The sequence below is a fragment of the Protopterus annectens genome, chromosome 8.part0 (genome assembly GCF_019279795.1).
Source record: "Protopterus annectens isolate FY-2018-M chromosome 8.part0, PAN1.0, whole genome shotgun sequence".
In the NCBI taxonomy this organism is placed as follows: Eukaryota; Metazoa; Chordata; order Ceratodontiformes; family Protopteridae; genus Protopterus; species Protopterus annectens.
Window position 1 is genome coordinate 1,228,522,155 of NC_056741.1, and position 24,401 is coordinate 1,228,546,555.

Here is a 24,401-nt window from a genome sequence, read left to right on the forward strand (position 1 = left end):
CAGTCTTGCATATGGAATTAGTAGAATGCAGGATGCCATGAACCCAAAGCCTGCAGAATTTGTCTTGCAGATAAGAAGTTGTGTACTCACCATAACGTTCCATCTGAGCAGGTGACTTCATTTGTCTGCAACCTTTGGGTCTTGGATCCGAGCCGGCAACTTATTTTACAGCTTATGGATCTGAACTAGCTCCACCCCTTACCCATAATCCCCTGCCAACCCTGATTGACCTCAGATCAAGTTTGTCCTTATACCAAATCTCAGACCAAAAGTGTCCCGAAAGGGACCAAGAAAGGACATTCAAGAAAGACTTCTGAAGGCCAGGGGGAAGGGGGGGGGGGTGGTTGCAGACAAATGAAGTCACCTACTCAGATGGAACGTTATGGTGAGTACATAACTTCTTAATCTGAAGTAGGGACTTCATTTGTCAGCAGCCTTTGGGACAGAGTCCCCAGCTACCTGAATCTTGGGCGGCCATCATGGAAGGATGTTCCGTTGCAGTGCAGAGCCAAAGGATGCTCTCCCTCTGGAAATAACGTCCGGCTTATAATGGTTGATAAAGGTATGAGATGAGGCCCAAGTGGCTGCAGAGCAAATATCATCCAAAGATACTCTACATCTAAAGGCAGCAGAAGTAGATATGGAGCGAGTAGAATGCGCCCGTACTCCCTGAGGTGCAGGCCTCCCCAAAGTTTCATAGGCCAGAAGAATACACTGTGAAATCCATCGTGATAAGGTGACCTTAGAAATAGCTTTACCCAGATTGAATTTGGCAAAGGAAATGAACAACTGATCGGCTTTGTCTGTGACCAGCAGTCCTATGAATGTAGAACTGCAGTTGTCTGTGCACGTCTAAGGAATGCAGCTTGTATTCCCCTTTATTCTGGTACTTAGGGAAGAAAACTGGCAGGTTAATGGACTGATTGATATTGGTTTCTGAGGCCACCTTAGGAAGAAAGGAGGGATTGGTCCTGAGGTACACTCTATCCTGATGAAAAATCAAGTAAGGAGGTTTCACACAAAGGGCCTGAAGTTCAGAAACTCTTTTCGCTGAAGTGATGGCGACAAGGAATGCCGTTTTCCAAGAAAGATATTTAAGTTCGGCCGAGGCAGCTGGTTCAAAGGGTGGGGCAGTCGAGGCTTGAAGGACTAATGATAGATCCCAAGGGGGTACAGCTTCCTTGACAGGAGGCCTGAGCAGGAAGGTACCCTTGAGAAAGGTTTTACATAATTTCGCAGTCAAGGGACCTGACTCGTGTCCCACATGGTAATGAGAAATGGCTGCCAATTGAACCTTGACCGTAGAACAGCTAGCTCCCCGTTGAAAAAGTCCGGTGAGGAAATCCAAGACGGACGGCAACGAAGCCGCGAAGGCATCTATGTTATGTTGTTCCGCCCAGATGGAAAAACGCTTCCATTTACTGCGATAGACTTTTCTAGTGGAAGGTTTAAGTGCTGTCACCAAGATGGCTTTAACTGGTGAAGAGATGCCGTGAGTCCTGACTAAGAGTGGAACTGGAGCAGCCAAGCTGTCAGCTTCAGGTTGTCCAGATTCGGGGTCGGTAGGCCTAAGGGATGGGATATTAGATCCGGAATGGGATCCAGAATCCAGGGGGGATTCACCAGGTAAGGCAACCAAGTTTGACGAGGCCAGAATGGGGCAATGAGGATCATTCTGCTCCCCAACCGAGAGGCTTTCTGTATCAGTTTCAGCATCAGGGGTAGAGGACGATAGGCATAAAGTAGACCGGGAGGCCAAGCATGCACTAGAGCGTCTCTCGGGGTTTCCCCGAGGGGGGGGGAATCAGAGCGAAGAAGCTGGAGCATTTCGTGTTTGAGGGAGTGGCAAAAAGATCGCAGCAGGGTTGCCCCCATTCTGCAAAAATCCGCTTCGCTACCTGGGAATTGAGAGACCACTCGTAAGGGGAAAGAATAGTGCGGCTGAGCTTGTCCGCCAGAATGTTGGACCATCCTGGAATGTGCGTTGCGATAAGGAAACGGTTGGTGGAGATCGCCCATTCCCACACCCTCATGACCTCTCGATAGAGAGGGTAGGACCTGGTTCCCCACTGTTTGTTGATGTACCAGACAACTGACATGTTGTCTTGTCTGTATCGCAATAGTTCTTAAGAGGAGAAAGTTCTGAAGTGCTTGCAACGCCAACAGCACCGCCCACATCTCCAGAATGTTGATATGCAAGGAGGTCTCTGTGTCGTTCCACGTGTCTTGGACCGTTCTGCCTGAGCAATGCCCCCCACCCGAGGCGAGAGGCGTCCGTGGTCACCGTGGCGAGGGGAGGCGGCGTGTAGAAGGGTCGTCCCGTATGAAGGTCCAGGGACTGGAGCCACCATAAGAGGGCCCTCCTGCAAGCCCTGCTGAGTGAGATAGGATGGCTGAGGGGGAGAAACTGAAAAGACCATTGGACTAAAAGGGTCCACTGTAGCACCCTCATTCAGACGAGCGTATGGAAGAAGAGTTATTGCTGCTGCCATGGAGCCTAGCGCCCTCAGGACCAATTCCGCCGGTGGGGCTTTTAATTGGAGGATGGCCCACACATGAAGTCTCAGGTTTTGTAGTCGCTCCGAAGTGAGGAACGCTCGCAGACTTCTTGTATCTAGTTTGGCCCCTATGAAATCTATCACTTGTGTTGGAGCAAGGGAGGATTTGTCCAGGTTGATCGTAATGCCTAGATGGGGAGCTAGCCAGAGAAGGTGATTTCTGGCTGCGCAGAGTAGATGCCTTGTTGGGGCGGACAGGAGCCAGTCGTCCAGGTACGGGAAGACCGGCATTCCCTGGAGTCTCAGGTTGGCCGCTATCACTGCTAACATTTTGGTAAACACCCTGGGGGCTGTGGTGAGACCAAAGGGAAGGACCCTGAACTGATAGTGACTGGCTCCCAGCCGGAAGCGGAGAAACCCCCTGGATCGTCTGTCCATTAAAGTGTGGTAGTATGCATCCTTGAGGTCTACTGAGCACATCTAGTCGCTCTCCCGCAAGAGGGAGAGAATGGATTGAAGGGTGACCATCCAGAATTTTTCTTTGGTTACTGACAGGTTCAAGAGTGAAAGGTCGAGAATCGGTCTCAAGTCCCCCGTCTTTTTTGGCACCAGAAAGAACCTGGAGTAAAACCCTAATCCGAGTTGATCTGGGGGGATGGGCTAGATGGCTCTTTTTTCTAGCAGCTGCTGAATTTCTGCAGCTGCCGCCTCCCTCTGATCGGGTGGTACATCGGGGAGGTTTTTGAGTCTGGGGACATGGTGCAGTGGAATTTTGTAACCTCTGGATATGATACGAAGCACCCAGTGATCTGACGTAATGGACTCCCAAGCCGCCAGGTGCTTCGAGAAGCGCCCCCCGACTGCCTCCAGAGTGCGGCAGTCGGGCAACCCCTCAGGGCTGCTGTGTGGGCCGATCAGAAAAGGTTTCTCTGGACCCAAAATTTCTCGGGGCCCCTCTGCCTCTAGGGCGGCGTCCTCCCTGTCCTCCTCTGCCACGGAAGGACTGGTTGTCCGGAGTAGGATGGGAATGTTGAGATTTCTGGAACCACATCTTCTTCTGTCCCTTTTGGTTCTTGGAGAAGGACCTCTGGGGAGCAGAGAAGCGGACACTGACGGCAGATGACGTCTTCCCGTCCTTTTCGCTCTGGACAAGTGTCTCGCGAACGGTCTTGCCAAACAAGGCAGAACCATCAAAGGGGGCATTCGCAAGGGACGCCTTAAAGGGCTCCACAAAGTCACAATGTCGGAGCCAGGCCTGACGTCTCATGACTAGACCCGCTCCACTGGCTCTAGCGGCTCCCTCTGTGGCATGGGACAAAAGCCGCATAGAGGTATTTTAAACAGATCTTAGAGTGACCAAACGAGTGGAGTACAACTGCTTGTCCTCCACCGACATGGACTCTGGGGGGGAAGCAGCATATTCTTTGATAAGATCTCGCTGCATCCTGATGACATGTGCCATGTAGTTCAGGGACCTTACCGAGAAGGTCGCGGAACTAAATACCCGCTTCCCGAGGCGATCCATCGAGCAGGACTCCTTGCTCGGTGGATGGACCGAGGGGCTCTCCTGAGCTAATTCCCTCTTCGTGGCTGCCGCCATCAACATGGCATCTACGGTGGGACCCTTGCTCCAATGGGACCGGTCTGCAGGGGGACTCAAAATTCTATCCGGGCATTTGGGGACTGGCTCCACAGTGTCCGGCTCCTTCCACGCCCTGGTGGTGATAAGGTCCACCAGGGGGTCGGCCGGAGGGGACACCCAAGAGGTAGACGGGCCTGCTTCGAATGCCTCCAGGAACACGGACTCTGAGGAAGCCTTGGGGGCAGACCACCCCCCCCGACCCTGAGCATTTCCATGATGTCTCCAAAGGAGACATCCTCGAGGGGGGATGACCTTGGGAGCCTTCCCCTTCATCCAAGTCTGTGTCCTCTGTTAAGGACTCGGGGGAGTCCACGTGTCTCCTCTTACACTTATGCTTGTGAGGCACTTCCTCGGGGGGACTGTCCGAGGAGGTCTCACCTGCAATATCCTGTTCCAGTGGAACAACCTGGGACATCGAAGCAGGCTGTCCCTGTGGCCAGGTGATGGAAGCTTGACCCAGCAGAGAGGGAGTGCAGGGTGGAGCCGATGCAAGGACCAGGGGTCCGGAGGCTCTCAACAGAGCCCTCTCCACTACATCGAAGGTCGAGGGGGAGCCTCTCTCCCTGGGATCCGAAAGCCAGCTCCCACTCGGATCCGATGAAGGGATCGGAACCGGTGCCGAGGCCACCAGATCCAAAGGACCTGTGTGCTCCGACCTGGACGGAGCCGAAGGCACACTGAATCCCTTGGATCCGAAGCTCGTCCCACGGCTCCGAGAGGACAGATCTGATGAAGGACCCGACAGACTCGAGGGCAGGGTCAGATCCGAAGTACCCAGTACTGTCGGTGCCAACCCACCCCGGCTCCAACGCTGCCCGGCTCAGAGCGCTCCGAACCCGGGAAGCAGGTCGGAGAAGGAGCTATCGGGGCAAAAAAAGGTATCAAGCTCCCCCCCCCCAATGGGGGGGGGGGAGGCAAGAGCACTCCCATCTGCAGCTGGGGCTGGATGAACCTTCTCATCATCCGGTCCAAGTCTGCATCAGAAAGACTAAGTAGATCTCAACGAGGCCACCGAGGCGGGCCGGGAATGCCGCCCCGATGACCTCGCCGGAGATTGGGTCTCCTCCTCCTCGGGTCCTGGGGAAAAGCAAGGGGATCGGATCCGAGGAGGAGGGGACCTGGAAGCCATGGAGGGAGAAGCCCGCTTAGCTGGGGGGGGGGGGGCCGAAGCGGAGGCCTCGGCCCGCCGCCTGTGGTGCTTCTCCCTCCTTTTCTCCCTCCTGGCCTCCCTTTCCTCCGGCGTCTTAGTGGGAGTTTGAGTCCCGGCCGGGGGAAGGGGGGCAGGAGTGGCTACCACCAAGGACTAAGAAGGAGCCACGGGAGTATCGGAGGCCGAGGCTGGATCCGGGGGCAAAAGTCCCACCAGAACCAACTTCGACCTCTGCTCTTTCAGTGCCCTGGGGTTGAACGCTGCGCAAATGGAACGCCCTGAGGACAGGTGTTCAACCCCAAGGCACCGAACACACCGAGTGTGGCCATCCACCGGTGAAAGCTTATGGCCACACTCGGTGCACTTAGAAAAAATTGGTTTTGGGGCCTCCGACATTAGAAAAAAATAAAGTAACTACACAAACACACCAGGCCCCAAAAACACAAGCAACACACACACACTCTACGAACCAGCGAGGGGAGGAATTACACTAAAAAAGAATAAAATTAACAAACGGGAATCCTAAACACACACACTGTTTAAGTAATCAAAACAAATTTTCTATATTGACAAGTTTTTTTCAAGACTTATCTGAAAGTCGCCAGGAGCTCTGAAATCCAGCTGTCTCTTCTAAGAGCGGCAAACTAGATCTGAGGTCAATCAGGGTTGGCAGGGGATTATGGGTAAGGGGAGGAGCTAGGAGCTCGGATCCATAAGCTGTAAAATAAGTTGCCGGCTCGGATCCGAAGTCGGATCCAAGACCCAAAGGTTGCTGACAAATGAAGTCCCTACTTCAGATCTGGGTTTTTGTTGCCATCTGTTTGAAGTATATAGTCAGCTGCCTTTGTCTGACGTAAGGTAAGCCATCTGGGCAGTTGTAGTCAAGCTTGCACCCAGGAATATAATTTTGAGAGGGTACCAGTTGTGATTTCTTTTCATTTAATGTGTACCCTAGGCATGTTAGAAGCCTTTTTACAAATGCCAGATGTTGAAGAAGAATGTCCTTATTCTCTGCCAGAATGAGAGAGTCGTCCAGGTAAGGATAAATATGTATGTTTCTTTGTCTGCAAAATGCAATTACTGGTGCCAGGCACTTTGTAAAGACACTGGGCACAGTAGATAAGCCAAAGGGCAGTGCAGAGAACTGGTAATGCATACAATCTGCCTTGAAGCAGAGGTATCTTCTGCATGATTCCCTTATTGGGATATGCAGGTATGCCTCTTAAGTCTAGAGTCACTAATCAAGCGTTCCTGCCTGGCATAGGCAGTAGCTGTTGTAAAGTCAGCATTTTGAATTTTGGAATGTCCAGGAACATGTTCAAAACCGATAAGTCCAGTATTGGACGCCAGGCATGGTCTTTTCTGGGTACCAGGAACAGTCTTGAATAAAAACCTTGTCCTTTTTCCTGTTCTGGCACTGGTTGAATAGCCCCCATATTCATGAGGGACATAACTTGTTTCTGAGCCTCTGCCCATTGATTTTGTGGCAGATCTGGCCAACCGTTTGGAATTGGCAAAGTATGGAAATGAAATATGTACCCCTGGGTCACTATGTTTAATTCCCACTTGTCCTGGGTAATTAACTGCCAATTTTGAGCATGAAGTGCTAATTTTCCCCCCAAGGGGGCTGCCAAAAGATAAGTGCTTGGTGATGGTAGAGGGAAGTCATTGAGACTGCTTACTGTAGGGTTGTGCTTTGTTTCCTCCAGATTTTGAGGTGGAGGCACCCATTGCTTTGACCTGTAAAGAAACCTGTGATTGGTATCTAGGGCCTTTTGAGCACCTGGGTTTGCCTTGAGAGGCTCTGTTGGACAAAGGAAAGGACGTATTTTTAGTAGGCCAGTGTCTACTGCATCTGGGTGGCTGCACTTGTAAAAAATCTTTTACAGTTTGCATAGATTTAGCTTCGTCTTTCATTATCTTTGAAACCTCTTCTGCCTTATTACCAAACAGAGTATCATGCTGTAAAGGGGCATCCAACAATTTAGCTTTAACATGATCAGACAGATTTTGCTCCTTGAGCCAGGCATGCCTTCTAGTCACAGATCCAGTAACTGCGGACCTGCAAGAGGCCTCTAAGGAATCAAACCCACATTGCAAAGTATGCTTTCCAACCTGTTCTGCTGCATGCAATAATTCCTGTAATTCTTTATTTTCCACACAATCAGAAATCAACATCATTTTCTGTTTCAGTAAGCCCATAACATGCTGTTGATATTTAAGCATATGAAACTGGCAGTTTAAGGCCCTAATTGCCAAGGCTGCAGACGTATAAACCTTCTTTCCCCATCTATCCAGCGCCCTGGAATCTCTATCAGAGGGGGTAGAATTTTTGGCTGCAGAGGCCTTTACACCTTTGGGACCCTGTCAGATAGTTTCAGGATCAGCAGCAGGATTTCTGAATAGAAATTTGTGGGAGTCAGGAACCCTGTAATATCGGTCTGGCTTACTAGGAGCCAGAGGTAGGGAATCAGGAGCCATGCTTGATTCCGAAAACACATGAACAACAATGTCTAATACAGGAGGTATAGCCAAAGGCCTATGCTGAGGAAGAAGGAAATCCCTAAGCCTCTTTTTTGATTCAGAGAAATACTGACTTCTCCCAATGAAAATGTTCCCTTAAAGTATGCAAAGTTTCTCCAAAATAATAATCCTCAGGAAGAGATGCAGATGGGATGGATTCTTCTGCATCTGAATCCTCATAGGGTGGTATAGAAAATTCCTGATCAGAAGAAATAGAAATCTGATCTGAAGATTCATAATCAGTGTCTTGCTTAGGCCTCTTAGCAAGGGGTGGGGGATTGGGAACCCCTGATCAAGGTAATTAAGTCCTCAGCCATTTTGATCATCTGTTTTTTAGGCATAGGGGCCTGAACACGTGACTCATGCGTCAGTTTTTTAGAGTTAGATGTTTTTGATCTTGTTTTTGAAGCTGGCACCAGTTTTATATAAACATGCTGAGGCCTGAAAACACCCTCAGAATCCGGTGCCTTCTCAGCAGCTCTGGACCCATCCAAGGGAGAGACATCCACGGGTTCAATACTCTTGAGAATCATGCGACGTAGCGGACTCCGCATGGGTCACGGTAGTGGCCTGCGACTCAAAAGTAGCAGGTATCAGGGGCTGCGAAAGTGCCTCACTGAGTACCGGCGAACCAGTGACTGGCTTAGGAGAAGCTTCGTTGTCGGTTTTGGACCTTGATGGTCTATCTCTTTTTCTTTGCGTTTTTTGTGAACTCCAGTAGTCGGATTGCTAACAGACGACATTTCAGGGTCATTAAATCTGGATCCAAAATATTTTGAAGCAAAAATATACAGATGCTTAATAGTGCATTGGTTAAATCTAGCACAAAACCGACAGCAAGGCACATTATGATCTGGGCCTAGGCAAGGAATACAGTACAAATGAAAATCCTTATGAGGTATTTGCTTCCGACAAGTAATGCAATTATTAACTTTTACTGACATCGGTAAGGAGCAAGAAAATGTTTCCCCAATGGGGTACTTAGCTTTAGTTGAAGACTTCGGTTCTGAAACTCGAATGTGAAAATTTCAGAAGTCGGCTGACCGGCGCTTGCGAACTGCTTGGGCACCGAGCGACAAGAAAGACTGAATAAAATGGCGTCGGCTTCATGTTTTATATACCCCTGACAACCTGACGTCATGGAAGAGGCGACAGCAAACGATGCAGGACCCAAGACTTTGTTATTCAGGCCGACTGAGGGCAACCTGCCAGCAGATTACCCAAATGTAATGACTGCAACAGTGAAACACGAAGAACATCTGATAATGCATAGAGCCTGCCCTGAAACGTAGATACTCCCTGCATGATTCCATTACGAAGATATGCAGATAGGCTTCTTTTAAGTCTAGGGTGACTAATCAGGCATCCTTGGCTAGCATAGGAAGAAGCTGTTGCAGGGTAAGCATTTTGAATTTTGGTACCACCAGGAAGGTGTTGAGAATGAAAAGATCCAGGATTGGGTGCAAAGAGCCCTCTTTCCTGGGTACCAGGAAGAGTCTGGAGTAGAATCCTTGACCCCTCTGTTTTACTGGAACCGGCTGAATAGCTCTGATATTGAGCAGGGAAAGTACTTGGTTTTAAGCCTCAGCCCACTGGTTTGGAGGAAGGTCTGGAAATCCCGGTTGGGGTTGGCAGTGAATGGAAATAACATTTGTACTCCTGGGATACAATGTTGAGGACCCACTGGTACTGAGTGATGGACATCCAATTTTTTGCATGCATGTTTTCCTCCTAATGGCACAAGCAATTGGGCAAGGCTGGGGAGTGGAGTAAAGTCATTGTGAGCTTTTTCCGTAAGGAGGTGGCTTACCACTCCCTGCTTTAGGGGTGGGGCACTTCATTGCTTAGATCTCTGCATACCCTGAGACTGAAGTCTGGGTGGTCTGTTTCCCCTGGGCCTAGTTTGAGAAGGCCTGGAGGGGGCTGGAAAGGACCAGTGTTTGGAAGGGCAATGCCTACTGAATCTAGGGGGTTGCAATTGTAAGAATTCTTTAACAGTCTGCATAGACTTAGCTTTTTCTTCCATCTTTTTAAGAACCTCTTCTGCTTTGCTGCCAAACAGTCCTTATTCAAAGGAGCGTCTAGTAACCGATTTGACATGGGCTGGCAAGGTCTGCTCCTTCAGCCATGCATATCTTCTCAATACAAAGCCAGTGACAGCTGCCCGGCAAGATGATTCTAGGGCGTCAAAGTCACACGGCAAAGTATGATTGCTGACTTGGCTTGCAGAGTGCATAAGCTCCTGCAATTCTTTATTTTCTACACAGTCTGAAAAGGTTGCCACTTTTTGTTTAATAAGTTCGATAATATGTTGCTGGTACTTCAGTATGTGAAACTGACAATTCAATGCCCTAATAGCAAGAGTTGCAGAGGTATATACCTTCTTACCCAATCTGTCCAAAGCGCTGGAATCCCTGTCCGAAGGGGTGGGATTATTGGCTGTAGTAGCCTTGATACCTTTAGGCCCCTGGGAAATGATCTCTGGGTCAACAGTAGGATTCTTGAAAAGAAATTTGTGAGTGTCAGGTACTCTGTAGTACCGGTCTGGTTTCCTAGGGGCAGGAGGTAAAGTGTCAGGAGTAAGGCTGGATTCCATAAAAACATCACCCACAACATCCAGGACAGTGGGGTATTGCTAAGGGCCTGTGTTGAGGCAGCTCTAGAAATTCTCTTGAGTCTCTTTTTGGACTGAGGATAGTCTTGGCATTCCCAGTGGAAATGCTCTAATAAGCTATGCAAGGTTTCACCAAAAGAAAAATCTTCTGGAGGGGAGGCAGAGGGAATGGACTCCTCTGCATCTGAATCCTCATAAGCAGAGAAGGGCATGTCTTCATAATCAGAAATTTCAGAGTCATCGGACTCCTGGTCTGTAGAAGCTGAAGGGGACTGGGACTCTCAGTCTCTTAGCAGGGGAAGGCTGACTTCCCCTAATAAGCGTAATAAGGTCTTCAGCCATTCTAAACATGTTTTTGTGGCATGGGAGCAGGTGCATGCGCTTTGGTAGCCCATTTTCTAGGCATAGTGCATACTCTGGGTTTAAGAAACTCGGTAGTTTTGATTTAAAGTAGTCGGTTTGAGTCTAACATCAGTTTAACGAATAACTGCCTCAAAAGCTGGTGCGTGCTCAGCGGCTTGGACCAATCCAAGATAGAGACATTTGCAGATCGCATAGTTGAAGAGTCTTGCGGCATACCCGCCTCCGAATAGGTCTCAGTAGAGGCCTGCGAATCCTTTGACGCGAGCATCAGGGGGCTGGGAGAGCACCTCAAGTACTGGCGGGCTGGCGACTAGCTTAACTGAAGTGTTGTCAGCAGTTTTGGACCTATGCGGTCTGTCTCTGTCTTTATCTTTATGTTTTTTTGGAATATCAGTAGCCGGATTGCTTACTGAAGCCATTTCAGAATGCGGAGATCGAGAGTGGAAGAATTTAGCGACAGAGTCCAATGACAAATGGTTCGGCATTAAATAAGGCACAAAACTGACAGTGAGGGACGTTGTGGTCTGGGCCTAAACAGGTGATGCAGTAAGAATGAAAATCTCTGGGATATTTGCTTTCCACAGGCAAGACAATTGTTAACTTTTTCTGAATCAGTTAAGAGCAAGAAAAAAGGATCCCTATGGTTTGGAGGATGGAACTAAACAGCAGTAGGAGCGGCTATGAGGCCCTGCAGAACTGCAGTGGCAAAGCCCGCCCTGGATTTAGGAGTAGAGTGGCAGATGATAAATGCTTTGTAAAGGTGTGCAATGAACTCCAAGTAGCCGCCTCTAAAAGGTCTCTGGTTGGTACTCCCCTGAGAAAGGCTGCTGAGGTGGCTGCAGCTCTGGCGGAATGAGGCCTAATGCCCTTAGGCACTGGCTTGCCATGGTGTAAGTCGCAGAACCGAATGCAGTGGCCTAAGCACTTAGAAAGAGTCTGCTTTGAGATAGGCTTTCCTTGTGATCCTGCAGCATAATCCACTAGTAATTGTTCTGTCTTCCTGAAAGCTTTGGTTCTGTAGAAGTAGAATCTAAGCTGTGTACGCCCAAAGAATGCAGAATTCTCTCCCCCTTGTTCTGTGGATTTGGGTAAAAGGTTGGCAGATGGATGGCTTGGTTAAGAGCCACACTGGACACTAGTTTAGGCATAAATGTTGGGTTTGTCCTCAGGGAGACCCTGTCTGGATGAAAAATGATGAAAGGTTCCACAGCCATGAGCGCCTGTAGCTCTGAAACTAGTCTTGCAGAAGTAATTGCTAAGAGCAGAGTTGTTTTCAAAGATAGAAACTTCATAACAACAGTAGCAGTTGGCTCAAAAGGAGGCAGGGTGAGCTTTTCCAAGACATAGTTGAGGTCCCATGCAGGTATTGGTAGTCTCCTTGGGGACCTTAAATTTTTGGAGCTGCCTTAATAAAGGGTTAGAAAACAGTGGTGGCTCTGTATTGTAATGAGCCGAAATGGCAGAGGCATGAATTTTAAATGATGAAAAAGAGAGGCCTTTGTCCAGCATCTCAGTTAAGTATTGCAAAATCTGAGGCATATTTGGTACCAGTGTATATCAGTTCCTTGTGCCTGGTTCCAGGCACAGAATCTCTTCCATTTTCCAAAGTAAGACTTTCTAGTACTAGGCCTTCTGGCTTCCAGAATGACATCCATCGCAGCTTTACTGAGAGGTGTTTTTTGTATGACTACATTATCCGCCATGCTACCAAGTTTAATGTCCTGAGTTGGCTGTGCATGATCTGATTGTTTTGCTGGGACAGTAGTCGAAGTATTTGAGGTAAGGTCCAAGCTGGGTATAGAGATAAGTTCCTTAGTATTGGATACCAGTACTGGCGTGGCCAGTCTGGGGCAATCAGGATCATCTTTGGCTTCTCCTGTCTGACCTTTAGGAGCACTTTGGGGAGGAGAGGCAGTGGAGGAAAGGCATATATTGATAGGTTTTTCCAGCTGAAAGATAGGGCCGTCCACTTTCCATGCTTGTCCGTGATAAGCCCTTGTGCAGAATCTTTTTAGTTGGTAACTGAGAGGGGAGGCAAATAGATCTATGTCTGGGAATCCCCATTTCCTGGTTATCATGCTGAAGACTTGTGGATCCAGCTTCCACTCGTGGGGATCCATGAGGTTTCTGCTTAGTTCGTTTGCCAGAGTATTTTCCTTTCCTGGCAGGAATTGTGCCTGCAGATGTACATGGTAAGTCAAAGCTGTGTCCCACAAGGTCATGGCTAGTCTGCAAAGGGAGTAAGAATGTGTGCCTCCCTGCTTGTTTATATACCACATGACCGTGGTGTTGCCTGTCTTTATCAGTAGTTGTCCCGGATGAAGTAGGTCCTTGAAGGCTGTCAGGGCATTTTGAACAGCTAACATCTCTTTTTGATTGATATGTAGATGCATTTGGTTTGAGGACCATGTGCCCTGAATGCATCTTCCTGCCATGTGGGCTCCCTAGGCATAGTCTGATGCATCCGTTGTTCGTGTCTGCCTGGCTGGGGGAAATGTAAATGGCTGTCCCTTGTTCTGGTGACAAGCCTTTGCCCACCATCGAAACTCCTGTTGCAGGCAGGGAATGAGAGTAATGACCGTTTCCAGGCTGTGGCAATGTTGAGTCCAAACACTTTTTAGGTACCATTGAAGTTTCCTCATATGCAATCTTGCATATGGAATAAGTAGGATGCAGGATGCCATGAAGCTCAAAGCATGCAGAATGTTTCTTGCAGATAACTGGGCCTTTGTTGCCAACATTTTGAAATAGGTAGTCAGTTGCCTTTGTTTGTCTGGCGTGAGATAAGCCATCTGGGCAGTTGTATTTAAGCTTGCACCCAGGAATGTTATCTCTTGTGAGGGTACTAGTTGTGATTTCTTTTTGTTGACTACGTACCCTAAAAGCATGTTAGAAGCCCTTTCAAAAACGCCAGATGTTGAAAAAGAATGTCCTTGTTCTCTGCTTGAATGAGACAGACATTCAAGTAAGGACATATTTGTATTCCTCTGTCTGCAGAATGCAATTACTGGTGCCAGGCACTTTGTAAGGACCCTGGGTGCAGTAGATAAGCCAAAGGACAGTGCAGAGAATTGGTAATGCATTGAACCAGCCTTGAATCTTGGGTATCTTCTGCATGATTGTCTGATTGGAACATGCAGGTACGTCTCTTAAGTCTAAAGTCACAAGTAAGCATTCTTGCCCAGCATGGGCAGAAGCTGCTGCAAAGTCAACATTTTGAATTTTGGAATATCCAGGAAAGTGTTCAGAACAGATAGGTCCAGTATCGGCCTCCAGGCCTTGTCCTTTCTGGATATAAGTACAGTCTTGAGTAAAATCCTTGTCCCTGCTCTTGCTCTGGTACTTGTTGAATGGCCCCCATGTCCACGAGGGATGAGACTTGTTTTTGTGCCTCTGCCCATTGACTATTTGGCAGATCTGGCCAGCTGTTTGCCTTTGGCAGAGTATGGAAATGGAACTTGTAGCCTTGTGACACTATGTTTAGAACCCACTTGTCCTGGGTTATGATGTGCATATTTTGAGGAAAAAGTGCTAATTTTCCCATTAAGGCTGCTGCCTGAAGATAAGTGCTTGGTGCAGGCAGGGGGAAGTCACTGGGACTGTTTTCTGTATGTTTGCGTTCTATCTTCTCCAGCTTTGGAAGTAGAAGCACCCTATTCTTTGGGCCTATAAGAACCTTGTGCCTGGGATCTGTCCCTAGGGCGTCTGGATCTGCCCCTTTGAGGTCTGTCTGACACAGGAAAGGACCAATTTTTTGTAGACCAGTGTCTACTAAACCTAGGTGGCTGTACTTGTAAAAAAATCTTTGACAGTTTGCATAGATTTAGCTTTGTCCTCCATTTTCTTTAACACCTCTTCGGCCTTAACACCAAACAAAGTATCATGCTGTAAAGGTGCATCTAGTAATTTAACTTTCTGACATCGATCTGGAGCAAGAAAAAAGTTTCCCCAACGGGGTACTTAGCTTTATTGAAGACTTCGGATCTGAAACTCCAACACGAAAATCTCAGGAGTTGGCCGACTGGCACTTGCGAACTGCTTCTGGCACCACGCGGCAAGAAAGACTGAAGAAAACGGTGTCGGCTGCTTCTTTTATAACCCTGACGTCAGGGAAGGGGCGACAGCAGCCGACGCAAAACCCAAGACTTTGGAATTCAGGCCGGCTGAGGGCAACCTGCCAGCAGGATTACCCAAATGTAATGACTGTAACAGTGAAACACGAAGAACATCTGCTTCGGGATCCTCTGCAAGAAAGACTGATGTAATGGCTTCGGCTGCCTGTTTTTATACCCTGAGGACCTGCCGTCAGCCCTGGAGTGACAGCATCTGAAGCAGAAATACTAAGTCTCTGGTATTCGGGCCGACTGAGGGCTACCTGCAGGCAGATAACCCAAGTGCAATGACTGCAACAGTGAAACGAAGACAGTACAGTTGTGTACACAACATAAATGTAGATGTTCGAGTGTGTTCACTATTGCAGTCATCACAATTGGGTTATCTGCCTGCAGATAGCCCTTACTCGGCCCGAATACCAGAGTCTTGGGATTTCTGCATCGGATGCTGTCACCTCTTCTATGATGTCAGGTCGTCAGGGGCATGAAACATGCAGCAGACACCATTACATCAGTTTTTCTTGCCTCAGATGTCAGGAGCCCCCAAAATAGGAAGCAATCACATGGTGTGAAACACCTCCAGTAGAAAGTAAATACCATTGCCATAAAATATGGGCAAAAAAGATGATAGGTAGAAAGTACAGAAAAGACAGGGGGCTGCTGGAGGGAGGGTAACCAGGACTGCAACAGTGAATACACTCGAACATCTACATTTATGGTAAGTGTACACAACTGTACTATGTTCTTCGTGTTTCACTGTTGCAGTCATCACACTTGGGTTGATTCCCAAAGCTGATGAAGGGTGGAGCCAGTCAAGAAGTATTAGGGCTGGCTAGCAGGCCTTGTAAAACTGCAGTGGCAAATCCAGCTCTGGATTTAGAAAAGATAGGAAAGTGGTAATGCTTGGTGAAGGTGTGTACAGAACTCCAGGTTGCAGCTTCCTAGATATCCCTGGTCGGGACTCCCCTGTGAAATGCTGTAGAAGTTGAGGTAGCCCTAGTGGAATGAGGTCTGATCCCCTGTGGGTAGGTTTTCCGTGGTGTTTGTAACAGAAATGGATGCAGTGTGCCATCCATTTGGAAATTGTTTGCTTTGAAATGCCCTTGCCCTTTGCCCCTGTAGCAAAGCTGACTAGCAGCTGGTCAGATTTTCTGAAAGGTTTAGTCCTGTCAAGGTAGAACCTGAGCTGTCTGTGCATGTCCAAGGAGTGCAGGATCCTTTCTTCTTTATTCTGAGGATTAAGAAAAAAGGTTGGTAAATGGATGGATTGGTTTAAAGCCACACTGGATACCACCTTGGGAATCAATGATGGGTTAGTCCTGAGGGAAACCCTGTCTGCATGGAAGATAATGAAGGGTTCCACAGCCACAAGGGCCTGTAACTCAAGACACTCTTCTCGCTGAAGTGATGGCTAGAAGTACGTCTGTTTTCCAAGAGAGGAATTTTAACTCTGCTGTAGCAGCAGGCTCAAAAGGGGGGAGCGTGAGCTTCTATAGTACAAAGTTAAGATCCCAGGCAGGAGTGGGAGCTCTCCTTGGGGGTCTTAAATTGTTAGCTCCTCTCAGGAATGGTTTGATCAGAGGGTGAGAGAAAAGGGCTGGCTCACTATTGTAATGAGCAGAGATGGCAGAGGCATGAATCTTAACTGATGAATAGGCCTTTGTGGAGCAGCTCTGCTAGATAATCTAGGATTTGAGGTAAGGTGGGCATGGCTGTGTCCTTTCCTTGAGACTGGCTCCAAGAACAGTATCTTTTCCACTTTTCTGAATAGGACTTCCTAGTACTAGGTCTCCTGGCCTAAAGGATAACATCCAGCACCTGTTTTCTGAGGGTTGCTGGTAATGTATTCAGGGAATAAGCCAGGCTGCCAAATTCAGGGTTGGCAGCTGAGGATGCAAAATCTGTCCCTCCTGCTGGGACAGCAGAGAGGGGGTCTGATGTAGGTGTCAGGGTGGCACTGCTGTCAGACTTTGTAGGAGTGGGTACCAGTACTGGTGCGGCCAGTCTGGTGCAATACAGACTGTCCTTGGCCTGTCCTGTTTGATCTTGAGTAGTACTTTTGAAAGGGGTGGCAGAAGGGGAAAGGCATAGATTGCGAGGTTTTCCCATGTAAAGGATAAGGCATCCACTTTCCATGCTTGGCTGTGGGGAATTCTGGTGCAAAACTTGCTCAGTTGATGGTTTTGGGGGGAAGCAAAGAGGTCCACTACTGGTGTCCCCCACCTGTGTATTAGAAGTTTGAATGAGTTGGGTTCCAGTTTCCACTAGATTTCTGCTTAAGTTGTCTGCCAGTGAATTTTGTTTGCCTGGCAGGAATTGTGCTTGCAGGTGCACTTGATAGCTCAAGGCTGTGTTCCACAGAGCCATGGCTAACCTGCAGAGTGTGTAGGAATGAGTTCCCCCCTGCTTGTTTATGTACCACATAACTGTGGTGTTGTCTGTCTTTATCAAGAGTTGTCCTGGCAGGATAAGGTATTTGAAGGCTGTCAGTGCATTCTGTACAGCTAACATTTCTTTTTGATTGATATGCAGGTGAATCTGTCCTGGGCTCCATTTGCCTGCCATGTGAGCCCCCCATGCATAGTCTGATGCGTCTGTTGTCAGGGTTTGGGTGGGGGGGGGTGAGTGAAAGGGAGTCCCTTGTTGTGGTTACAAGCCTCTGCCCACCAAGGAACTCTGCCCTTAGGCAAGGAATGATAGGAATCACTGTTTCCAGGTCCTGAGAATGTTGACACCAGAGATTTTTTTTAAGTACCACTGAAGTTTCCTCATATGCAGTCTTGCATATGGAATTAGTAGAATGCATGAGGCCACGAACCCTAGGGCTTGCAGTATTTTTCTTGCAGATAGCCGGGTTTGGGTGGCCAGTAGTTTGAAGTAATTTGTCAACTAAATCTGCTTTTCTGGAGTGAGGAATGCCACCTGGGAAGCTGTGTTCAAGCTTGCTCCCAGGAATACAATCTTTTGGCTGGGCACCAGATGCTATTTCTTTTCATTGATGGTATACCCCAGAGAAGTTAGGAGTCTCTTTACAAACGTCAGGTGATGAAGTAGCAATTCCTGACTGTCCGCCTGAATCAGGCAATCATCCAAGTATAGGTAAATTTGAATATTTCTCTGCCTGCAGTAAGCAATGGCTGGAGCCAGGCACTTTGTGAGAACCCTGGGTGCAGTAGGAAAGCCAAAGGAAAGTGCAGAGAACTGATAGCGCATAGAGCCTGCCCTGAAACGTAGGTACTTCCTGCAAGATTCCCTTATGGGGAGGTGCAGATAAGCTTCTTGTAAGTCTAGGGTGACTAGCCAGGAGTCCTTGGCTAGCATAGAAAGCAGCTGCTGGAGTGTAAGCATTTTGAATTTTGGAACCACCAGGAAGGAGTTGAGTTGAAAGATCCAGAATAGGGGGTAAAGAGTTCTCTTTTCTGGGCACCAGGAACAGTCTGGAGTAGAAACCCTGACCCTTTGCTCTGTTAGAACAGGTTGAATAGCCCTGATACTGAGAAGAGAAAGTACTTGCTTTTGCGGCTCTGCCCACTGGTTTGAAGGAAGGTCTGGCAATCCCCTTGGGGTTGGCAGTGACTGGGAGAAGAATCTGTATCCCTGGTATACAATTTTTAAGACCCATCGGTCCTGGGTAATATACTCCCAGTTTTTTGTATGCAGGGCGAGTTTTCCTCCTAGGGGTGCAAGTACTTGGGCATGGCTGGGAAGGATGAAGGACAAGTTGTTATGAACTTTTTACATAAGGGGGTGGCTTACCACTCCCTGTTTTTGAGGAGGGAGCACACCATTATTTAGATCTGTGCATACCCTGAGACGGTAGTCTTGGGGGTCTGTTTCCCTGGGTTTGGACTGAGAAGGTCTGGGAGAGACTGGAAAGGACCAGTTTTTTGAAGGCCAATGTCTACTGAATCTAAGTAGCTGTACCTGTAAGAAATCTTTAACAGCTTGCATAGATTTAGCTTTTTCTTCCATCTTTTTATGAACTTCTTCCGCTTTTGAGCCAAGCAAACATTCTTGGTTTAATGGAGTATCTAGTAATTTTGCTTTGATGTGGTCTGGCAAGATTTGTTCCTCCAGCCAAGCATGCCTTCTCAGAACAGACCCAGTGTCAGCAGCCCTGGAAGATGTTTCTAAGGCATCAAAACCACACTGCAAAATATGTTTACCAACTTGGTTTGCCGAATGCATTAACTCTTTTAAGTCCATTTTCTGCACAATCAGGAATCAACAACATTTTTTTGTTTAATTAGTTCCATAATATGTTGCTGCTACTTCAACATGTGAAGCTGGCAATTTAAAACCCTGATGGCAAGAGTTGCAGAGGTACATACCTTCTTACCCCATCTGTCTAAAGCCCTAGAATCCCTGTCTGAAGGGGTAGGGTTTTTGGCTGTAGTAGCTTTAATACCTTTAGGTCCCTGGGAAATGGTCTCTGGATCCGCAGTGGGATTTTTTAAAGAGAAATTCGTGAGTCAGGTACTCTGTGGTACCTGTCAGGCTTTCTAGGAGCTGGTGGTAAAGTAGCAGGGGTAAGACTGGATGAAGACATCATCTACAACAACCAGGACAGGTGGTATAGCTAGAGGCCTATGCTGAGGCAAGTCTAAGAATTCCTGGAGTTTCTTTTTGGACTGTGGGTAGTCCTGGCATTCCCAGAAGAAATGTTTTCTTAGGGTATGCAAGGTTTCACCAAAAGAAAAGTCCTCGGGGGGGGGGGGGCAGAAGGAATGGAATCCTCTGCATCTGAGTCCTCATAGGTAGATAAGGGTGCGTCCTGGTAATCACAGGGGTCAGAGTCATCGGACTCATGGTCTGTAGAATCAGAAGGAAAATCAATTCTTTGTCTTTCAGAGGGGGAACGCTGACTTCTCCTAATTAAAGTAATAAGGTCTTCAGCCAATCTAAGCATTTGTGTCTGTGGCATGGGAGGTTGAGAATGCAATTTGGTCATCGGTTTCCTAGGCGTAATGCAAACTCTGGGCCTGAGAAATTCAGTAGTTTTAGTCATTAACGAAGAAGTCGGTTTAATACGAACATCGGAAGGTCTGAATACACCCTCAGAAGCCGGTGCCTGCACAGCGGCTCCAGACCCATCCAAGGTACAGACATCCACAGTTTCCATAGTCGAAGAAGCATCTCGCGGCACACTGGACTCCGAATGGGTCTCAGTAGAGGCCTGCGAATCTGTAGAAGTGGATAACGGGCTGCGAAAGCGCCTCACTGAGAACCGACGGATTGGCGGACTGGCGACTAGCTTAACGGAAGCGTCGTCGGCAGTTTTGGACCTATACAGTCTCTGTCTTTATCCTTGCGTTTTTTTCGGAAGATCAGTAGTCAGGTGGCTTATCGAAGCCATTTCGGAATATGGTGAACGAGAGTGAAAGAATTTAGCAATAAAAATAGCCTGATGACAAATAGTTCGGGCGTTGAACAAGGCACAAAACCGACAGCGAGAGATGACGTGGTTTGGGCCTAAACAGGTGACGCAGTAAGAATGAAAATCTGAGGTATTTGTTTTCCACAGGCAAGACAATTGTTAACTTTTTCTGACATCTGTTAGAGCAAGAAAAAAGGATCCCCAACAGGGTACTTAGCTTTAGAAGGCTTCAGGTTTGAAACTCAAAAAAAGAAAATTTCAGGAAGCGGCTGACCGGCACTTGTGAACTTCTGCTTCGGGGCGGCTGACCAGCACTTGTGAACTTCTGCTTCGGGCTCTCGCGTGGCAAGAAAAGCTGATGTAATGGCGTCGGCTGCATGTTGTATACCCCTGACGTCATGGAAGAGGTGACAGCATCCGATGCAGAAATCCCAAGACTCTGGTATTCGGGCAGACTGAGGGCTACCTGCAGGCAGATAACCCAAGTGTGATGACTGCAACAGTGAAACACAAAGGCTTTTACTGCTACAGACACTTGCTGAAAGCTCCAAGTAACATAGCTCCCTCACATGGAGATTTATCCCATACAGTTCAAGATACATTCATCTCAACAGGAGTACCAAATTTGCATCACTCACAGTTAATACTGCAACATTATACAAATAAGCAGAAAAGTACTGCTTCTGCCATACCTGTTTCATTTTGGCCAGCTCACGACGTGTGTGGTCATCATTCCGTAGGTCCTTCTTATTTCCAACAAGTATAATAGGCACATTGGGGCAGAAATGTTTTACTTCTGGGGTCCACTTTTCAGGGATGTTCTCTATAAAAAAGAAAGAGTGAGCTCAGACCAAAAGCACACATAAAAAGGAGGGGGGTTACTTAAGTCACACATCAACTAATAAGGAGAAACACTGACAGATAAAGTGTGCTTCCTACCCAACCTGTGTAGGAAGCATGTTGCAAATGTCTCTCCTAATTTAAGTCAGACATTTGTCTAGCAGAAAATAAAGCAATGAGGAAAACAGTCTTCCAAGAAAGGACATTAACAGAAGAGCTGGCTCTAGGTTCAAAATGAGAGATTTAATTTCTCCAGAACAAAAGTTCAGATACCAAGAAGGTGGTACTTTTTCTAAGTGGCCTGGCACACAAAGACCCCTTTAAAAACTGCTTAAACATAAGTTACCTACTTACCAGAATATATCCTTTCATTCATATCCATCTGGTATGACTTACAGGTCCTTGCGACAGTTGTTGGATCCGATCTGGCAAAACTAGTGCTCCAGCCTAAAGCCTCTAAGAAATTTTCCCCTATCATACTGTAGTGTAGAAGGTTACCTCAGATCAAGTTTTAAGCTAAGGATAGGAAGCCTAGTGCAACATACTGTAATGAATGAAAATATTCTTCATGTCTCACAAATGGCAACAGGAAGGGTGAAGGAGGGAGGGTTGCCATATTTGACAGATATGAATGAAAGGATCCAGCATTATGTTACGTACATAACATCTGTATCCTACTCATTCAGTCCATCCGGCCAGACTTATGGATCAGAATCCCAAGTTACCTGAACTCATGCGTGGCATCTTGACAGGAGACCTTTAAAGATAGTCACACCAAAGAAAGCACTAGCCCTAGAAACGGAATCCAATTAGTAGTACTCAATGAAATTAGGCAGTGATGACCAGGTCACTGCTGCACAACTCATCAATTGAGGGGCATCTGAAGAAGGCTGTGAAAGTATCCACTGACTTAGTGGAATGGGTCTTAAGACTGCCAAGCAAAGGGCTATTATGGGGTGAGAAGTTGTAGGAAATGCAATCCAAAAGCCAACTAGAAAGACTAGCTTTGGATACATGGCGGCCTAGTTTATTAACTGCAAAGGAAATGAAATGTTGGGTGCTTTTTTTGAAGAATTTGGCTCTCTGAAAGATTAGTTGTGTAAAATTTTATCTTAATGTTAGATGTTCTTTCTCTTCTCTGTTGCAGTATTCTTTACATGAGGGAGACTGCCTGCCAAGCAACCAGACGTCAGCCAGTACTAAAGTCTATAATGTCTAGGGTGCATGGTATACAGCACATAGTCTGCTATTAGACATACGCTATAAATGTGACGTAAGCCCGCACCATCCTCAGAACTGACTGCTCCAGGGAGAATGCTTCAGCAACAGGTATGCAAGCTTAAGTACATCCAAGGAAGAACATATGCAGGGGGGTGGAGGGTGGGATAGAATACGGCAACTGAGAAGCGATGGACTAACTTTATTGTAACATTTTACACAACTAATCTATGTCCTTCAATTCTGCTGTTGCAGTACTCTTTACATGAAGGCGAATGCAAACGCTCATGAGGAGGAGGAGGAGGAGGAGGTAGGGGCAGAGGAGATTTCCAGGAAGCTATGGAGAATGGACGTAGAAAACCTGTCCTTTATTTAAAAATGCCCAGTTTGTAATCCTTGATGAAGGTATGAACTGAAGACCAAATGGCTGCAACCAAAACGGAGTTGGTGTCCAATCCTTTAAAGAAGGTGCCAGATGAAGCCATGGCTCTGGTAGAATGAGCCCTAACTGAGGAGGGGAGGCTCTTTCCATGGTGTTCATTGCAGAAGGTGATAGCCTTAGAAATCCATCTGGAAACAGTGTCTGTGACTGGGAGTCCTAGGGCTCTGGAGGAAAAGAAACAAACATCCGGTCAGATTTCCTGATACTCTTGGTTTTGTCTAGATAAAACCTAAGCTGTCTGTGTACATCCAAAGTGTGCAGAACTCCTTTTGCAGAAGTCTGGGGGGGGGGGGTGGATCGCTTGGTTTAGTGATAACTCGTTGACCACCTCAGGCATAAAGGAGGGGTTTGCTGTGTAGAGAAACCCTGTTCTTATGCCTTCTGGCAGACATTGCCAGAAGCAAGACTGTTTTCCAGGAGCAAAATTTCAGAGAGGGAGAAGCCCCTGGCTCAAAGGGAACCAAGTCCAGGTTTTCCAAGACAAAGTTAAGATGCCAGGGAGGCAGAGCTAGTCTCCTGGGGGTGTCTCATGTGAAGGAAGCATTTCAGGAATTGTTTGGCTTCAAACCTGGAATCTAAGGGAGGAGACAGAGGCAGGCAGGTAGGCAGAGATGGCTGACCTGTGCATTTTTACTGAAGAATGGGTTAGTCCAGCATACAGCAACTCACAGGTATGATAGGACTATGGTGACATCCACTGTTAGTGGGTCCATATGTGAGGAACACCATAATGAAAATCCTTTTCCATTAGGATAAACAAGACTTCCTTGAGTTGGGTTTTCTGATCTCCTGCAGTACCATGAACACATCCTCTGAAAAAAGTGTCTGAAAGGAATTAAGGCCCTATCACCCAGTTTCATCTGCGGAGTTGACAAGTGGGGGGTGAATGAGGGTGCTCTTGTGCTGTGTGATTAGGTCCACTCTGTGGGGTAACTTGTGTGACTGACCTTGGCAGGAGTAAAGGGAACCAATGCTGTCTTGGCCAAAAGAGGGTCACCATCAAGATTTTTGGTCTGTCCTGCTGAATCTTCAGGACAACTCTTGGGTCTCATTCCTTTATCAAGCATTTCAGCCAGGACTTTTCTTAGGACCCTCTCATGGCAGGGGAGGGAATGCATATAGCAACACCCCTCTCCATGAAAAGCTAAGGCGTCCACCTTCCAAGACCAGTGGTTGCGGGACTCTGGCACAAAATTGAGGAAGTTGTCTGTTCATGGGGGAAGCAAATAGATCCAACATGTGGAATCCCCCTTTGGTGGCCAATATCGAAAACATGTCCCTGTGAAGCATCCGATGAAGCATCCATTTGAGTTTTGGACCTGCTGAGTGTAACTGCCAAAACATTCATGTTGGAAAGAATGTATACTACCTGAAGGGGTGTCTGCAATTTGACTGCAGCTCCCATACCTGTAGAGCTAGCCTGCACAGGAGATAAGACCTGGTACCCCTTGTTTGTTTACATACGAGAGCACCGTCATGTCTACTAGAATTTTTAAAGGCCTTGGAGTGAGGAGAGACTGAAAGGCCTGAAGTGCCAAGAGTAGTGCTCTAATTTCTTTTATGTTGATGTGATCTTTGTTTTTTGAGAGGGTGACCAAGTGTTTTGCGCTTTCATAGCCCCG

The 24,401-nt window shown here is 47.5% G+C and overlaps 1 protein-coding gene across 1 annotated transcript in view; it reads right to left on the reverse strand.

Moving 5' to 3' along the window:
* The window catches only part of LOC122809323 (transforming protein RhoA), a 637,733-nt gene that overhangs the window by 195,456 nt on the left and 417,876 nt on the right, over positions 1 to 24,401 (reverse strand). Inside the window, exon 4 of the mRNA XM_044080724.1 lies at positions 20,972 to 21,102. Coding sequence (XP_043936659.1) covers positions 20,972 to 21,102 — 131 coding nt within the window. The remainder of the gene's footprint in view (positions 1 to 20,971; positions 21,103 to 24,401) is intronic.